At 48.3% G+C, this 19,083-nt stretch overlaps 1 protein-coding gene across 4 annotated transcripts in view; it reads right to left on the minus strand.

Annotated features, from left to right (window-relative positions):
* The window catches only part of LOC138286719 (zinc finger protein 25-like), a 91,285-nt gene extending 88,570 nt beyond the window's left edge, over positions 1-2,715 (minus strand). For all 4 annotated transcript variants that reach the window (XM_069227235.1, XM_069227234.1, XM_069227233.1 and 1 more), the window contains exon 1: positions 2,554-2,715. In XM_069227235.1, coding sequence (XP_069083336.1) covers positions 2,554-2,577 — 24 coding nt within the window. In that variant the 5' untranslated portion in view covers positions 2,578-2,715. The remainder of the gene's footprint in view (positions 1-2,553) is intronic.
* Positions 2,716-19,083: the final 16,368 nt, after the last annotated feature.

Below are 19,083 nucleotides of genomic sequence, written 5' to 3' on the forward strand. Positions count from 1 at the left end.
CATGAAGTATCTACTGAGGAGCTCCTCAAGGCTGCAGGCCTCAGGCTCATGAAGTATCTACTGAGAAGCTCCTCAAGGCTGCAGGCCTCAGGTTCATGAAGTGTTTACTGAGGAGGTCCTCAAGGCTGCAGGCCTCAGGTTTATGAAGTATCTACTGAGGAGCTCCTCAAGGCTGCAGGCCTCAGGTTTATGAAGCATCTACTCTGGAGCTCCTCAAGGCTGCAGGCCTCAGGTTCATGAAGCACCTACTCAGGAGCTCCTCAAGGCTGCAAGCCTCAGGTTTATGAAGCATCTACTCTGGAGCTCCTCAAGGCTGCAGGTCTCAGGCTCATGAAGCATCTACTGAGGAGCTCCTCAAGGCTGCAGGCCTCAGGTTTATGAAGCATCTACTCTGGAGATCCTCAGGCTGCAGGCCTCAGGTTTATGAAGCATCTACTCTGGAGATCCTCAGGCTGCAAGCCTCAGGTTCATGAAGCATCTACTGAGGAGCTCCTCAAGGCTGCAGGCCTCAGGTTCATGAAGTGTTTACTGAGGAGCTCATCAAGGGTGCAGGCCTCAGGTTTATGAAGCATCTACTGAGGAGCTCCTCAAGGCTGCAGGCCTCAGGCTCATGAAGCATCTACTCAGGAGCTCCTCAAGGCTGCAAGCCTCAGGTTTATAAAGCATCTACTCTGGAGATCCTCAGGCTGCAGGCCTCAGGCTCATGAAGCATCTACTGAGGAGCTGCTCAAGGTTGCAGGCCTCAGGCTCATGAAGCATCTACTGAGGAGCTCCTCAAGGCTGCAGGCCTCAGGCTCATGAAGCATCTACTGAGGAGCTCCTCAAGGCTGCAGGCCTCAGGTTCATGAAGCACCTACTCAAGAGCTCCTCAAGGCTGCAGGCCTCAGGTTTATGAAGCCTCTACTCTGGAGATCCTCAGGCTGCAGGCCTCAGGCTCATGAAGCATCTACTCAGGAGCTCCTCAAGGGTGCAGGCCTCAGGTTCATGAAGCATCTACTCAGGAGCTCCTCAAGGGTGCAGGCCTCAGGCTCATGAAGCATCTACTGAGGAGCTCGTCAAGGCTGCAGGCCTCAGGCTCATGAAGCATCTACTCAGGAGCTGCTCAAGGCTGCAGGCCTCAGGTTCATGAAGTGTTTACTGAGGAGCTCCTCAAGGGTGCAGGTCTCAGGCTCATGAAGCATCTACTGAGGAGCTCCTCAAGGCTGCAGGTCTCAGGTTTATGAAGCATCTACTCAGGAGATCCTCAGGCTGCAAGCCTCAGGTTCATGAAGTGTTTACTGAGGAGCTCCTCAAGGCTGCAGGCCTCAGGTTTATGAAGCCTCTACTCTGGAGATCCTCAGGCTGCAGGCCTCAGGTTCATGAAGCATCTACTCAGGAGCTCCTCAAGGCTGCAGGCCTCAGGCTCATGAAGTATCTACTGAGGAGCTCCTCAAGGCTGCAGGCCTCAGGTTCATGAAGTATCTACTGAGGAGCTCCTCAGGCTGCAGGCCTCAGGCTCATGAAGTATCTACTGAGGAGCTCCTCAAGGCTGCAGGCCTCAGGTTCATGAAGTATCTACTGAGGAGCTCCTCAAGGCTGCAGGCCTCAGGTTCATGAAGTATCTACTGAGGAGCTCCTCAAGGGTGCAGGCCTCAGGCTCATGAAGCATCTACTCAGGGGCTCCTCAAGGCTGCAGGCCTCAGGCTCATGAAGCACCTACTCAAGAGCTCCTCAAGGCTGCAGGCCTCAGGTTTATGAAGCATCTACTGAGGAGCTCCTCAAGGCTGCAAGCCTCAGGTTCATGAAGCATCTACTCAAGAGCTCCTCAAGGCTGCAGGCCTCAGGCTCATGAAGCATCTACTGAGGAGCTCCTCAAGGCTGCAGGCCTCAGGCTCATGAAGCATCTACTCAGGAGCAGGTCAAGGCTGCAGGCCTCAGGCTCATGAAGCATCTACTCAGGAGCAGGTCAAGGCTGCAGGCCTCAGGCTCATGAAGCATCTACTCAGGAGCTCCTCAAGGGTGCAGGCCTCAGGTTCATGAAGTATCTACTGAGGAGCTCGTCAAGGCTGCAGGCCTCAGGTTCATGAAGTATCTACTGAGGAGCTCCTCAGGCTGCAGGCCTCAGGCTCATGAAGCATCTACTGAGGAGCTCCTCAAGGCTGCAGGCCTCAGGTTCATGAAGTGTTTACTGAGGAGCTCCTCAAGGCTGCAGGCCTCAGGCTCATGAAGCATCTACTGAGGAGCTCCTCAAGGGTGCAGGCCTCAGGTTCATGAAGTGTTTACTGAGGAGCTCCTCAAGGCTGCAGGCCTCAGGCTCATGAAGCATCTACTGAGGAGCTCCTCAAGGGTGCAGGCCTGAAGTTTGATAAGTAGTAAGAAGTACAGGAGAAGCTTACATAACCCCAATCACATATGCTTTGGCTGCCCTGGGAGGATGACAGCTGCTGCCTGCACTGACTCTGCTGGAAGGGGGTCCGGCTATCGCGACATGCCTGTGGGTATCGCGATAGAGCCCTGAGACCGCAGCAGCTGTGTGATCCTGCGCACACCCGGGTGCAGAGGGGAGAGCCTCACCTTCTCTGGGGCCGGCTGGTACATGGCTGCTTGGGGGACCCTCCTCGGGGGTTGCTCCGGGGGTCAGAGCGGGGTCACTGGATCCTCACCCGGGCCGCAGGCTCTCTCTGGGTGGCAGCACCTGCGGTAATGCAGCTGGGACGGCTGATACTGCGCATGCGCACTGGCACAGCAGTCCGGGCAGGAAGACCCGAAGCTTGGGACTACGCATGCGCAGCAGTCCGGCCCTTTACTTGCGACAGCGCATGCGCACCAGCACAGCACTCCGGGATGGCCGGGGAGACCGACGCTTCAGACTACGCTTGCGCATGCGCACCAGCACATCAGTGTGAGCAGGAAGACCCTAAGCATGCGACAGCGGGCGCGCGCGGGCACACCAGTCCGGGCAGGAGACCCACAAGCTTCTGATAGCGCATGCGCATCAGTCTAGACTCTTCGCTTGTGACAGCGCACAGGTGTACTGCCTACACTCCAGGCTGGGGGAGGAGCCAACACTTCAGACTGCGCATGCGCACCAGCACACCATGTGGGCTGGGAGCCTGAAGCTTGTGACTGCGCATGCGGACCACCCCACCACTCCGGGCAGGAAGACCGTTGCTTGTAACTGCGCATGCGTGCGCAGACGTGGCGTGGGACAGGAGGCTGCCTCTCCGGTGCCCTACTGCGCACGCGCAGACCTTGAGACACCATGATCAGCACGTGTGTAGAGCCACCCTTGCGCACAGACGTTATTTTATGTCAGGACTGGGGCTCTGCGTATGATTAAAATACCGCGTTTACCTGAACATCAAACAGTCACATGACCAACCACAGAAAGACCTCTATATAAGCGTGCTGACATCATAAAACCCCCTCTTTCTTTGCTGCTCTGCGGCCAGTTAAGTGCACGCCTTTTGCTAATGATTATAAACTGTAAACTTTGCACTTGTATAGCGCACTACTCACCCGTTAGGGTCTCAAGGCGCTGTACTCATACCGCTATGGAACCCCTCCTGGCTTTTCCCTGTGAGGCGCCCACTCCAGGGTGAAGCCAGGCATCCAAGCGCTGTTGGGGCCGTTGTGGAGATTAAGCAAGCTATTGCCCAGAGTTGCAGAGTGGGACCCATGAATTAGATTAGGCACCGAGGCGAGAATTATCTGGTCAAGGGGAATTGAGCCCAAGACCTGCCGAAGCGGGACTTGAACCCTGGTCTTGAGCCAGATCTCTGCTACTAATTGTTTCTGTGTTGACTTGACCGGCACCGCGCGCGCGCATGTCGAAGCCTGAAGTAGACCCTACGATGGTCAATTTTATGAAGAAATGTTCCTGTGATCCAAAAAAATGGCTGGACAGAGCCTGGCGATCCTGCCTGGATAAACGACTTGACCTTTCAGGACCCTGAACGAAAATACTGGAAATGGGGATCCTGGCAAAGAGGTCTGGGGGGTCCGGTTAATCCGGACATTTTGATCGGTTGGGCACAACAGGCAGTATGCCAACTGGGCAATGCCAACGTGGCCGTGTTGACCGAAAGGAGAAGGTCGATCCTCATGCCGATTGATCCAAAGTTAAATGATCTGGCTTCCTCCAAATCAGGTCCGTGGCCAAATACGGTCCGTGGCACAAGGTCTATTGTTTGGGGTCCATTTGTTAAGGATTTGGCAAAGTTCGCGGCCACATATAATACGTTAGACAAGCACATTTTGTAGTGAATCCTAGTATGTTTTAATGGGATAACAGGAGTTAGCTCAGCCTCTGGCTTGCGGACTCGTGCCCCCGTCACCTAGTGACTTTTAACCTATTTAGCTTGTTCTGTCTTAGCCCATTTAATTATTTAATTCTTCTAAGATGGCTGCCTTGATTTTAGTCAGGCCACTTGTTATGATTTGCATTATCATTGCCACCGCGTAAAGGCGTCAAGATCAAGTGACAAAAACAAACTGTAGGTGTTCACTCTTAGGGACTCTCTACATGCTTTTGAGGGAATTGTTTATAATTATTGCCGCCCCAAGCATGCTATTATCTATTGTTTGGGAACGCACCTACGTTAGGGGTCCAAGTATATCTGTATAAATACATCACACTTTAGACAGATAATCAGAGGGATTCCGACCAGAGGGCATCGTCACCATCGCTGATATCGATGCTGCACGTCGTCTTGACGCTGACCCAGTCTATGTGTCCCTGCAGAGTCTGAGATAGAGACCTCATTCCAAGGTAACAAGGGTTGGGGGCTCCTCTCATGGACATAGCATTGGCAGATTAGGTTTACCATACCCAACTCTCCCTTAGGTAGGAGGATAGGCCTAGCATAATAGGGTATTAGCACATATTACACACTTTAAGTCTTTTCATGTTATTGCAAGATGGTGGGGGTCTTTGTAATAATGACTCTTGTCTTTATAATTCTGTTTCTTGCACTGTTCATATCCTAATCTTTGCAATCCATGCAATTTATCACAGATTGCAGTTGTGTTAAATAAAAACTATTGAAACTTCACTGCATCTTTGTTATTGCCTGTGTTTGGATGAGACATGATATATCTGTGAAAAAGGGGTAATCTCCATTTAACCACAACACTCTCTGAGATGTCATACTCTCGAGTCCATGCGTAAAGGCTACCACAAATCACCTTTTACTATTTGGGTTTTTGGTGAGGTGCTGGTAGTGAGCCGGAAGGATTGGGATGACAGCTGCGACTTGTTTTAGGATAGGCATAGTCGCCCACAAACATAAGTACTGTCATCCTTAAACCAGCAGTCTTGCCTACAGCAAGAGTCCAAACTACAACAATTTGTCTTTAAAAAAAGACTTCTGCAATACCCTTTTTGGAAGGGCCGGACGATACAGAGCCCATTCGTCAGGCCGGGAATCTTATCAGGGCTCCCAGCGTGAAGCCTTCTACAGGTCTAGAGGCTCATGGCAGGAACAAGACCAGACCTTCTATCCGACTAGACCCAGAGGAGCTCGTCAGCGCTTCTGTAGAGGAAGAGGTTATCAGAAAGGTGCCCAAGACACAGGATATTCCAAATTCAGAGGTGGTGTTGGGGGGGAAGGATTCAGTTCTTCAGACACAACTGGACGATCATAACACAAGACACAAGGGTCCTAGAGTCGGTTCAGGGATACAAACTAGAGTTTTACAATTCCCCACTTCAGGGCTCTCCCCAGAGGGAGATATTTTATTCCCTACAAGATCAAGAACTCATTACAGAGGAAAGTCTTTCCCTGCTTCGCAAAGACGCTATTTGTCTCTCCTCTCCTCATCCTGTGGGATTTGTCAGCAAAAGAGGCGGGGTTCCCGTTTAGTTCTTGAATTAAAGAACTTCAATTCTTGGCATTTCAAGATGGAGGGTATCCATCTCATGCGGAATTTATTACAGGAAGGAGACTGGATTTGAAAGATGCTTCCTTCAATTCTTTTGGCAGGGGCAATGCTACGAGTACAAAGTCCTGCCGTTCGGTCTTTCTTCAGCCTCATGGTGTTTCACCAAGCTGATGAGACCAGTAGTAGAGGCTCTCAATGCCAGAAGTGTCAGGTTAATCGCGTATCTCGACGACTTAATCCTGATGGCCCAGGATCCACAGACTATGGTTCTCCATTTGTCTTGGACGATCCAGCTATTGCAGGAACTGGGTTTTCTCATCAACCTACCAGTCTCTGATTCCTTCACAACGGATGGAATTTTGGGGATTTTAGATTGATTCGGTGTTGTCCCAGTTAGTCCTTCCCTCACAGAAGATTCAGAAGATCAAGAGGGAATTGAGATCTGCCTTGCAAGACTAGATAATCGTTGAGATCCATAGCTCGGATTGTGGGTCTCCTGGCCACGTCTATTCAGGCGATTTTACCAGGTCCCCTGTATTACAGGGCCCTTCAACGCCTCAAAATTCAACACCTACGAAAGGGATTGTCGTACTCCGACCATGTGCAACTATTGGCGGATGCCAAGCTGGAAATGAACTGGTGGTTGAACCACATGGAGGCCTGAAATGGCAGGGCGATTGTATGGCAATGTTCCAGATGTTGTTCTGGAATCGGATGCTGGCAGGTGGGGTTGGGGCACCAGGTGTGGGCCTCTCTCTACGAGGGTCGTTAGACGGAGGGCAAACTCCAAATTTACATCAATTGTCTGGCGCTGTTGGCGGGCTCCTTTGCCATCAAGAGCATCTCACCAGTCAGGTTGGATTGTTGCATTCTGCTGAGGATGGGCAACGTCTCTGCAGTGCGCTATGTCAACAGACTGGGGGCACGAAGTCTCGCATGCTAGCAGAGATTGCTAAGGATCTGTGGCAGTATTGTCTGCAGCGTCGGATTTCGGTCATTGCAGAGTACCTTCCGGGAAACTCAATCGCATTTGGGGTCCTTGCTCCGTGGACCTCTTTGCCTCCCGAACCAATCATCAGATTTCAGCCTTTTTCAGCTGGCATACGGATCCGGAGGCTTTGGCGACGGATTCATTTTTTGCAGGATTGGTTCCCCCACAGGGGTTACGCGTTTCTGCCATTCAGCATGATCTCCTGAGTTCTCTCTCTGGTGAATCGGCAGAAAACCGAGGTAGTGTTAGTAACACCGTTATGGAGGGTTCAACCATGGTTTCCTCTGCTTCTAGAAATGTCATGCGATCTCCCTCGACGGATTCCTCATCTTTCGAATCTTTTACAGAATCCAAAGGGTCTTCCACATCCTCTGATCTCGTCGAACCAGCTCAAACTAGTGGCATGGAAGGTTTCAGGGATGGATGGAAATTGCCGGGCATTTCGTCTCAAGCTTCCGTCTTTATTAACCAGGCGTGGTCCAGTAATACCCATAAACAATATACTTCGGCATGGAGGAGATGGGTTTGCTGGTGTAACAAGAGGAGTTTGGATCCCTCTCAAGAGGATGTATGTTCTGTAATTAATTTTTTATATTCTTTAGCTGAATCTGGTTTAGCTTATAGGTCAGTTAACAATTATAGATCAGCTGTTTCTGCAGGCCGTGTTCCCGTCAATGGTACACCTGTTGGGGGGGATCCATTAATATGTAAATTATTGAGAGGTATTCATTTGGCCAAACCCCCTCAAGTGAAGTATTCCTCTTTATGGGACGTGAACATCATCCTTCGATTTTTGAAATCTTGGCCGGACAACAAATACTTATCGCGCAAGCAGTTGTCAGCTAAATTGACTATGTTGTTATGTCTAATTTCTTGCAAAAGGGTTTCAGACGTTCGCGCTTTGGACCTCAGAGGTCGTTAATTTTCTCCGGAGGGGGTCAGCTTTACAGTGTCCAAAAGGATCCAAACTAACATTAGATCGGTTTCATGTCCAGTTTTCCTTCAAGATTATAAATTATGTGTGGTTCACTGCCTCAGAGATTATGAAGCAGCTACTAGTGAATTCCATGTGGATCCTGAGGGGCAATTACTGATTGCGTTACAAAAGCTGTTTAAACCAGTTTCATCTGCCACTTTGGCTTGATGGCAGCGCCGGTTACTTACTGAAGTGGGAATTGATACTTCAGTGCTCATTTTGTCAGAGGGGCTATGGCATCAAAATCATGTAATTTAGGATCCCGTCTGGAAGACATTATGAAGGCGGCAGATTGGTCGTCTGAATCTACCTTTAAGTCGTTTTATTACAAACCTGTGGTGGATGTAGGGTCGATAGTGGTGGCTCAGCTTTGAACAAGCGTAATCGGAGCATCCGGTCCTGACATAGAGTAAAAAACATTCTAGCTATCGCATCAAGAATTTTAATTTCTATTAAGGACACGGAGGCGAGGGTTATCCCACCCGACAAACAATACATGAAGACATACGTAAGGTAGAAGTATGATTTGCCTATGGTTATTTGAAGTATAAAAATGTTTGTGCCCGACCTTGTGCTTTTGTTGGGGTTAGGGAATAGTAGTTATGGCTCTGTTTTTGTTTTTCCCAGGTACAGGAACAGGCTTTGTGAAGCTGTTTTTGCGTGTGATGTACATCATAGGATGTTGTTCCCTTCGATGTTGGATATCTTCTTCTGGGATCCTGACGTTCCATCCAGGATTGTGCAGTTATGGATCTTTCGAAATGGCACCATTCTGTCTATGGGTCCCAATTGCGATTAAGGACTGTTCCTTCTGTAGGTTCATTAGGCTGACGAGTTTGGATTAATGTACTTGTTTTATTATTTTCCGCAAAGAAAGAGGAAGTTTATTGTGTCAGCAGGATTATATATGGAGGACTCTATGGCTGGTCATGTGACTATTGTTTTGAAGTAATGGAAAATTTAGTATTTTAACTTCTTTATTTTAATTGGCTGCTGAGTAAAATAAAGCATGGAAAGAGAAGCACATTGCTCACCTCCGTGTCCTTAATAGAATTGAAAATTCTTGACGCGATAGCTAGAATCTTTTTTATTCTATGACAGGACTGGAGGCGAAGATTATGCAGTCCTTTCTTCGCTTTCTTAAATAAAGCAAGTTCAAACAAGAAAAACATTATCAAAACTCCAACTCCCATGATTCCCATGATCGTAACATGTGACGCCGCGCTTAACCATGGCATCTCTTTTTCTGACCGTGGTCAGACGGCGACTCCAATTATCAGAGCACCGTCCTCTGCGTTTTTGTACCTAATTAACAGCTCGTTTCGGGAAGCACATTTCGTGCTCCTGGTCACGTCGTACTTACCTATTTTCATGATTATTCTTTTTGCTTGTAGGTGGTGGGCTCCTCTCCTTTTCTTTTTCTTTCTTTTTCTTCTGTTTTATGTGCACTTCTTCTTTTCTCTGGTTTCCATGCTGCCTTCTTGCTGGTCTTCATGTTGTCTTCCTTCTGTTCCTTTTCCCAGCATGCCTTTTTTCTTTATACTGCTACCTTTTTTCTATTCTTTTCTATGGGCCTTTCCCAATCCAAGATGGTGTTGTTTCTCCTTCCTGTGTTGTCACTTCCTGTCTTCCAGTATATAAGTCACCCAGTCCTGATCTGCTTTGCAATGCAAACACTTCCTCTTGGTGGTGATCCTCGCTCCTGTTTGTGTTTTTCTCCAGTTCCTGTTGCTCAGATAGAGACTTCGTCCAATTTTTTCCTTTTTTTTACTCTTTGTTTTTTCCTCTTTTTCAGGAGTTCCTGTTTTGAGGTTTTTCCCATATTTCTGATTTGTTTTCCCTCTGGGGCTCCTTCTGGAGGGTACAGCCAGCTTAAGCGTTTCCCTGTCAAGCAGCACCGTGGCTACTAGAAAGGGTTGCCCTTATCTTGGTCTATCCAGAACCAGCAGAAGACCGGGTCCTCTTTCAAATCCTTCAGTCAAAGGTGAGAAGCATCCTGCAGATCGTGACAGTAACCATAACAACCAGTAAACCAATCATGTCTCCATCCGACTCTCTATATAAATGTCAAACAGGAGCAGCCCTTCCTCCTTCTGTACTGCTGCCCCTCAGTTAAGTCCTTGCTTCCTTAACATTCCTTTACGAGGTGTTGTTGGGGATTGCCTTGTGTTTCAATCGCGCATTGTGTTGAGCAGATTCAGTTTATTTGTGTTGTTCTGACATTGACTGAAAAGTTTCCTAGCTATTGTGAAGGAAACTTTAAATTCTATTAAGGACAAGGAGGCGAAGATTATGCAGTCCTTTCTTCACTTTTATTAATTACAGCAAATTCAAAGTTCATCATAGAAAGAGAAAAAACATCTGTAAACTGCAAATCCCATGATGCTCCATCGTCGCTATTGTGACCGATAACCAATCCTGTCCCGCATCCGATAACCATATAACTGTCAGACAATAGTCGTCCTTCCTCTTCTTCACTGTAGGAAGTTAGGTTCGAGAGGCCTCACTCCGACTTCCCATCTCCTGCAAAATAAGTAGATGTGAGAAATCTATCCTTCACCATTAAGGTATCCATACAAACTTGCTAAACTTTCAATTGTCAAGCAGCGGGCGATTTCAAATAATCAACTATAAGCATAAATTCTTACATATTTGAATATTCCTGAGTACAGGACATTTTTATCCATAAAAATAAGCAACCTATCTCAGTTTTTTTAAACCCATCACAATATCTTGTAATAAGAAAACAGAAATACACCTGTGAAAATGATGACCATTCATCCTTACGCCTCGATGAAAAACACCCCCCTAAACAAATTCCAAAAATGCGGCCTAATTTATTAGCTTAAAATAGAATTTTTAAAGAACTGATTGTGATGACCAGTCGGCTGCATTCATGATATCCTCCCGTCTACCACCTACCTGAATAACTTTAGAGGCCATCGCCCCTCTGGTAGAATGTGCACCAAAAACACATATATCAATGACTGCTTCTGTCATGATCCATCAAACCCATCTAGCAATTGTGGGTGTAGAAACCGCTCTAAATGGTTTCTTAATAGTGATCAGTAATTGTCTCTCCTACGGAGGTCTGCTCTCCTCCATCATTCCTCATATGCTTTCAGGCACCTCACCATGCAAAGCTTGGGATGAGATTCAAAACTAGGATAAGATACCGACCTGGTACTTGTTTTAGTCATCCTAGAAATAGTAAACGTCACCCCCTTGGGGGTAAAAACCCTTGCTGATATGTCCAAAGCTCGGACATCCGAAACCCTTTTGCAGGAAATCAGACACAGTAGATGTAGGAAAGTACCATCTTGCCTGGCATGTTACCCCCATATTTCACTGTATATATGTTGTTTTAGTTGTATGTGTCACTGGGACCCTGCCAGCCAGGGCCCCAGTGCTCATAAGTGTGCCCTTTATGTGTTCCCTGTGTGATGACTAACTGTCTCACTGAGGCTTTGCTAACCAGAACCTCAGTGGTTATGCTCTCTCTTTGCTTTCCAAATTGTAACTAACAGGCTAGTGACCAATTTCACCAATTCACATTGGCTTACTGGAACACCCTTATAATTCCCTAGTATATGGTACAGAGGTACCCAGGGTATTGGGGTTCCAGAAGATCCCTATGGGCTGCAGCATTTCTTTTGCCACCCATAGGGAGCTCTGACAATTCTTACACAGGCCTGCCACTGCAGCCTGAGTGAAATAACGTCCATGTTATTTCACAGCCATTTACCACTGCACTTAAGTAACTTATAAGTCACCTATATGTCTAACCCTTACCTGGTAAAGGTTGGGTGCTAAGTTACTTAGTGTGAGGGCACCCTGGCACTAGCCAAGGTGCCCCCACATCGTTCAGGGCAAATTCCCCGGACTTTGTGAGTGCGGGGACACCTTTACACGCGTGCACTGTACATAGGTCACTACCATTCTGGCATTGGGGAGACAATTCCATGATCCCCCGAGTCTCTAGCACAGACCCGGGTACTGCCAAACTACCTTTCCCGGGATTTCACTGCAGCTGCTGCTGCTGCCAACCCTTCAGCCAGGTTTCTGCCCTCCTGGGGTCCAGCCAGGCTTGGCCCAGGAAGGCAGAACAAAGGACTTCCTCAGAGAGAGGGTGTTACACCCTCTCCCTTTAGAAAAAGGTGTCAGGGCTGGGGAGGAGTAGCCTCCCCCAGCCTCTGGAAGTGCTTTGATGGGCACAGATGGTGCCCATCTCTGCATAAGCCAGTCTGCACCGGTTCAGGGATCCCCCAGCCCTGCTCTGGTGCGAAACTGGACAAAGGAAAGGGGAGTGACCACTCCCCTGACCTGCACATCCCAGGGGAGGTGCCCAGAGCTCCTCCAGTGTGCTCCAGACCACTGCCATCTTGGAAACAGAGGTGCTGCTGGCACACTGGACTGCTCTGAGTGGCCAGTGCCAGCAGGTGACGTCAGAGACTCCTCCTGATAGGCTCTTACCTGTGTTGCTAGCCTATTCTCCTTCCTAGGTAGCCAAACCTTTTCTGGCTATTTAGGGTCTCTGCTTTGGGGAATTCTTTAAATAACGAATGCAAGAGCTCATCAGAGTTCCTCTGCATCTCTCTCTTCACCTTCTGCCAAGGAATCGACCGCTGACTGCTCAGGCCACCTGCAAAACCGCAACAAAGTAGCAAAGACGACTACTGCAACCTTGTATTGCTGATCCTGCCGCCTTCTCGACTGTTTTCCTGGTGGTGCATGCTGTGGGGGTAGTCTGCCTCCTCTCTGCACTAGAAGCTCCGAAGAAATCTCCCGTGGGTCGAAGGAATCTTCCCCCTGCAACCGCAGGCAACAAAAGACTGCATCACCGGTCCTCTGGGTACCCTCTCAGCACGACGAGCGTGGTCCCTGGAACTCAGCAACTCAGTCCAAGTGACTCCCACAGTCCAGTGACTCTTCAGTCCAAGTTTGGTAGAGGTAAGTCCTTGCCTCCTCACGCTAGACTGCATTGCTGGGTACCGCGTGATTTGCAGCTGGTCCTGCTCCTGTGCACTCTTCGAGGATTTCCTTTGTGCACAGCCAAGCCTGGGTCCCCGACACTCTAACCTGCAGTGCACAACCTTCTGAGTTGTCCTCCGGCGTCGTGGGATCTTCTTTTGTGACTTCGGGTGAGCTCCGGTTCACTCTTCTTCGTAGTGCCTGTTCCGGCACTTCTGTGGGTGCTGCATGCTTCTGTGAGGGCTCCTTATCTTGCTGGGCGCCCCCTCTGTCTCCTCACGCAATTGGCGACATCCTGGTCCCTCCTGGGCCACAGCAGCATCCAAAAACCCTAACCGCGACCCTTGCAGCTAGCAAGGCTTGTTTGCGGTCTTTCTGCGTGGGAACACCTCTGCAAGCTTCTTCCCGACGTTGGCCATCCATCCTCCAAAGGGGAAGTTCCTAGTCCTCTTCGTTCTTGCAGACTCCACAGCTTCTACCATCCGGTGGCAGCTTCTTTGCATCCTCAGCTGGCATTTCCTGGGCATTTGCCCAATCTCGACTTTGTCGCGACTCTTGGACTTGGTCCCCTTGTTCCACAGGTACTCTTGTCCAGAAATCCACCTTTGTTGCATTGCTGGTGTTGGTCTTCCTTGCAGAAATCCCCTATCACGACTTCTGTGCTCTCTGGGGAACATAGGTGCACTTTACACCTACTTTTCAGGGTCTTGGGGTGGGCTATTTTTCTAACCCTCACTGTTTTCTTACAGTCCCAGCGACCCTCTACAAGTTCACATAGGTTTGGGGTCCATTCGTGGTTCGCATTCCACTTTTGAAGTATATGGTTTGTGTTGCCCCTATAACTATGTGCTCTCATTGCAATCTATTGTGACTGTACATTGCTTGCATTACTTCCTTTTGCTATTACTGCATATTTTTAGTATTGTGTACATATATCTTGTGTATATTTGCTATCCTCATACTGAGGGTACTCACTGAGATACTTTTGGCACATTGTCATAAAAATAAAGTACCTTTATTTTTAGTATATCTGTGTATTGTGTTTTCTTATGATATTGTGCATATGACACCAGTGGTATAGTAGGAGCTTTGCATGTCTCCTAGTTCAGCCTAAGCTGCTCTGCTAAGCTACCTTTTCTATCAGCCTAAGCTGCTAGAACACCTCTTCTACACTAATAAGGGTGCAGAGTGTAAGTACCTCTTGGTACCCACTACAAACCAGCCCAGCCTCCTACAGTAGAATAGCCAATTTTGCTGAAATCTCCTTCCTGGAAAGAAAATGGTTATCCTGCCAAGATGAAATAAAATTTAAAACTGTATTGACATCCCATAACGCCGAGTATCTGGGGACAGGAGGTCTGGAAAATCTAACTCCTTTGAGAAGCTTGCTTACCCAGGGGTGTTCACCCACCGGTAAATTGTTGACTTGGTTGTGCCCTGTTGAAATGGCTGATCTGAATGAGTTAATCGTATAATAGGCTTACCCTGACATGTAGAGTTCAGCCAGAAAGTTCACTATGAGAGTGACGGGTGCCCCCATGGGATCCACCTGTCATTCCTGACACCAACGGGACTATCGATTCCAGGCTGATCTATACCTCTTAATCGTGCCTGGTGCCCAGGATTGCTTGATAAGGTCATTAGCATCTTGTGAAAGTTGTAAGTCTTGCCAACGTCCCCTTAAATCCTCCAAGCCATTAGTTTGAGGTTCCCCTGTAACACCAGAGGATGTTCACAACCTACCGCGTCTCGAAGGATCCCCGGTGATACTGGTAATTTCAGAGGAGCCATCCACGAAAGCTCCAACAGGATAGGAAACCACCCCTATGCCTTCCACACTGGTGTAATCAGTACCAGAGACGCTTTCTGCCTCCTGACCGGAGCCGCTACCCTCGGAATCAAAAGAAACAGTGGGAAAGCATATCCCTGAAATTTGGACCAATCTTGTAGAAATCATCCACCACCTCTGCTCCCGGATCCACTCTCCAGCTGAAATACCGGGGAAGCTGAGCGTTCAACCTGTACGCCAACAGGTACACTTCGTAGGGACCCCAGCGTGCTATCAGGGATTGAAAAATTGACGTATCCAGTCGGCAATCGCTGTAGTCTCTGAGATGACGGGAGTTCCAGTCTGCCACCAAGTTCTGTTGACCCGGAAGGTACTCCACCGTCACCGTGATCCGTTTCTCCAGGTAATAATGCCAAAAATCCCTGTCCAGGTCCGCCAGGACTCTGGATCGTGTGCCGCCCAGCTTGTTGATGTACTGGACCGCCAACGTGTTGTCCATTCTTAACAGGATACAACAAGATGCTTTGTCCTGTGTTAATGAACGGATAGCAAAGGAACCCGCCAGGAGTTCAAAGCAATTGATAAGGAGATTCAGTTCCTCCGAAGTCCATTGACTTCCCATGGAGATCTGACAACATCTGGCTCCCCAGCCCATCCTGCTGGCGTCGGACTTTATTATTATGTCAGGGAGGGATCCAAAGATCACCCTCCCGTTCCATGCCTCCATGTGGTTCAACCACCAAGTTATCTCCGACCTAGCCTCTGCAGGTAGTTCCACCAACTCTGAGTACGTGAGGCCCCCCTGGAGATGAGACGCCTTGAGCCGTTGGAGGGCCCTGTAGTGGAGGGGCCCCAGGAAGATCGCCTGAATGGACGAGGATAAGAGACCCACTATCCTGGCAACCGGCCGCAGGGAAATCCTGTCCCTCCTGATCACCCTAGCAAGTTCCTTCTTGATTTTGGAGATCTTGATCTCCGGAAGACTCAGAATAGCCGAGACTGTGTCTACTAGGAATCCCAGGAAGATCATGGACTGGGACGGACGAAGCATCGACTTGTCCCTGTTGAACACAAACCCAAGGTCCTGAAGCAACACAATAGTTGTGTTCAAGTAATTCAGCAGTTGACCCCTTGACTGGTCCATCAGGAGGATACCATCTAGACAAATTATCACCTGATACCCCGTGTTCTTAGAATCTCTAGGACCGGCCTCAGTAGCTTCGTGCAACACCACAGAGCGGAAGACAGGCCAAATGGTAGGCACTGGCACTCTTATACCCGATCATGCCATTGAAACTGCAGAAAACGTCGATGTGGAGGGAAAATGGGGGCTGTCAGTTCAACGTCCTTTAGGTCATAGCGGACCAACCAATTTCATTGAAGCAATATATCCCTGAGAAGATGGATACCCTCCATCTTGAAGTGACGGTAGACCATCCACTCGTTGAATTCCCTGAGATTTATCACAGGACAGAAACCCTTGTCTTTCTTCTCGACCAAGAATATGTTGCTCAAGAAACCCCTCGGGTGCAGGGACGTCTGTATTATAGCCCCTTTGCAAAGAAGTTGTTGAATCTCTGACTCTACCAACTGGGACGCTTGCAAATTGAACTGAATGGGACGAGGTCTTACTCGTTGGATCGGAGAACTCTATGTGGAAACCTATGACTGTCTCCAGTACCCAGGGATCGGAGGTAATCCGCTCCCAGTTTCTCACAAATGGTGCCAATCGCCCTCCTAGATTTACAGTGGGAAAAAAAGGGAACACTTACCAACAGTTCCTGCTGAGGCGCCGTAGCCTCCTCTGGCCCTCCGGGATTGTCTACCTCTCTTGGCACCTCTGTTGGGGACAAAGGTCCTTTGTATGCCCTCACTCCATTCTTAGTTCCGGCTGACCTGGAATCTGGAGGGGCCTGACTGGAGAGCCCAGCCGGAGAAGCGACCCCTGCCTCTTCCAGCCCCCTGGAAAACCTTTCCCAGAAATATATTTTTCATGGGCGACTGCGCTTTATCTAACGCAGAAAAAGTCGCCACAAACTTCCCCAGCTTCTTAATGAATGAGTCTCTGAAGAGATTGCCTTGCGCCACTGCTCCCCTTTATGAGTTGGATAACTCCTCCAGTTTGTGATAAATTGTTATCTGCAAGGATTTATGCCTCTCATCCGAGATGGCGCAATTAGTGTTATCGAACAGGCGGACCGCTCGTTGCGCCCAGCTTGTGACACTATCCGTCTGTATTTCAATGATCTTGGTGATTGGACCCAGGAAATCCAGAAGTTTATCCTGGCAAGCCTGCCAGGAGCGATTGATACCCTTCATGGGATCGCGCAGATTTTTAGAAAAGAATGTACACAATTTAGGGTCAATGGAGGTGGTTACAGCCACTTTGTCCTCCAGTGCCGGTCTAGGGCACTCCGCCTGCAAGGGGCCTCTCACCTCCTGTGAGAAGGTAGCCTCTTTCTAGCCTTGTTACCCCCACTTTTGGCCTGTTTGTGAGTGTATGTCAGGGTGTTTGTCACTGTTTTCACTGTCTCACTGGGATCCTGATAGCCAGGCCTCAGTGCTCATAGTGAAAACACTATGTTTTCAGTATGTTTGTTATGTGTCACTGGGATCCTGCTGGTCAGGACCCCAGTGCTCATAGGTTTGTGGCCTATATGTATGTGTCCTGTCACACAGGGCCCCAGTGCTCATAGGTGTGCATGTATATGTTCCCTGTGTGGTGCCTAACTGTCTCACTGAGGCTCTGCTAACCAGAACCTCAGTGGTTATGCTCTCTCATTACTTTCAAATTGTCACTAACAGGCTAGTGACCAATTTTACCAATTTACATTGGCTTACTGGAACACCCTTATAATTCCCTAGTATATGGTACTGAGGTACCCAGGGTATTGGGGTTCCAGGAGATCCCTATGGGCTACAGCATTTCTTTTGCCACCCATAGGGAGCTCCGACAATTCTTACACAGGCCTGCCACTGCAGCCTGAGTGAAATAACGTCCACGTTATTTCACAGCCATTTTACACTGCACTTAAGTAACTTATAAGTCACCTATATGTCTAACCTTTACCTGGTAAAGGTTAGGTGCAAAGTTACTTAGTGTGAGGGCACCCTGGCACTAGCCAAGGTGCCCCCACATTGTTCAGAGCCAATTCCCTGAACTTTGAGTGCGGGGACACCATTACACGCGTGCACTACATATAGGTCACTACCTATACAGGGAGTGCAGAATTATTAGGCAAGTTGTATTTTTGAGGATTAATTTTATTATTGAACAACAACCATGTTCTCAATGAACCCAAAAAACTCATTAATATCAAAGCTGAATATTTTTGGAAGTAGTTTTTAGTTTGTTTTTAGTTTTAGCTATGTTAGGGGGATATCTGTGTGTGCAGGTGACTATTACTGTGCATAATTATTAGGCAACTTAACAAAAAACAAATATATACCCATTTCAATTATTTATTATTACCAGTGAAACCAATATAACATCTCAACATTCACAAATATACATGTCTGACATTCAAAAACAAAACAAAAACAAATCAGTAACCAATATAGCCACCTTTCTTTGCAAGGACACTCAAAAGCCTGCCATCCATGGATTCTGTCAGTGTTTTGATCTGTTCACCATCAACATTGCGTGCAGCAGCAACCACAGCCTCCCAGACACTGTTCAGAGAGGTGTACTGTTTTCCCTCCTTGTAAATCTCACATTTGATGATGGACCACAGGTTCTCAATGGGGTTCAGATCAGGTGAACAAGGAGGCCATGTCATTAGATTTCCTTCTTTTATACCCTTTCTTGCCAGCCACGCTGTGGAGTACTTGGACGCGTGTGATGGAGCATTGTCCTGCATGAAAATCATGTTTTTCTTGAAGGATGCAGACTTCTTCCTGTACCACTGCTTGAAGAAGGTGTCTACCAGGAACTGGCCGTAGGACTGGGAGTTGATCTTGACTCCATCCTCAACCCGAAAAGGCCCCACAAGCTCATCTTTGATGATACCAGCCCAAACCAGTACTCCACCTCCACCTTGCTGGCGTCTGAGTCGGACTGGAGCTCTCTGCCCTTTACCAATCCAGCCACGGGCCCATCCATCTGGCCCATCAAGACTCACTCTCATTTCATCAGTCCATGAAACCTTAGAAAAATCAGTCTTGAGATATTTATTGGCCCAGTCTTGACGTTTCAGCTTGTGTGTCTTGTTCAGTGGTGGTCGTCTTTCAGCCTTTCTTACCTTGGCCATGTCTTTGAGTATTGCACACGTTGTGCTTTTGGGCACTCCAGTGATGTTGCAGCTCTGAAATATGGCCAAACTGGTGGCAAGTGGCATTGTGGCAGCTGCACGCTTGACTTTTCTCAGTTCATGGGCAGTTATTTTGCGCCTTGGTTTTTCCACACGCTTCTTGCGACCCTGTTGACTATTTTGAATGAAACGCTTGATTGTTCGATGATCACGCTTCAGAAGCTTTGCAATTTTAAGAGTGCTG

The sequence above is a fragment of the Pleurodeles waltl genome, chromosome 3_2, assembly GCF_031143425.1.
Source record: "Pleurodeles waltl isolate 20211129_DDA chromosome 3_2, aPleWal1.hap1.20221129, whole genome shotgun sequence".
NCBI classification, from domain to species: domain Eukaryota; kingdom Metazoa; phylum Chordata; class Amphibia; order Caudata; family Salamandridae; genus Pleurodeles; species Pleurodeles waltl.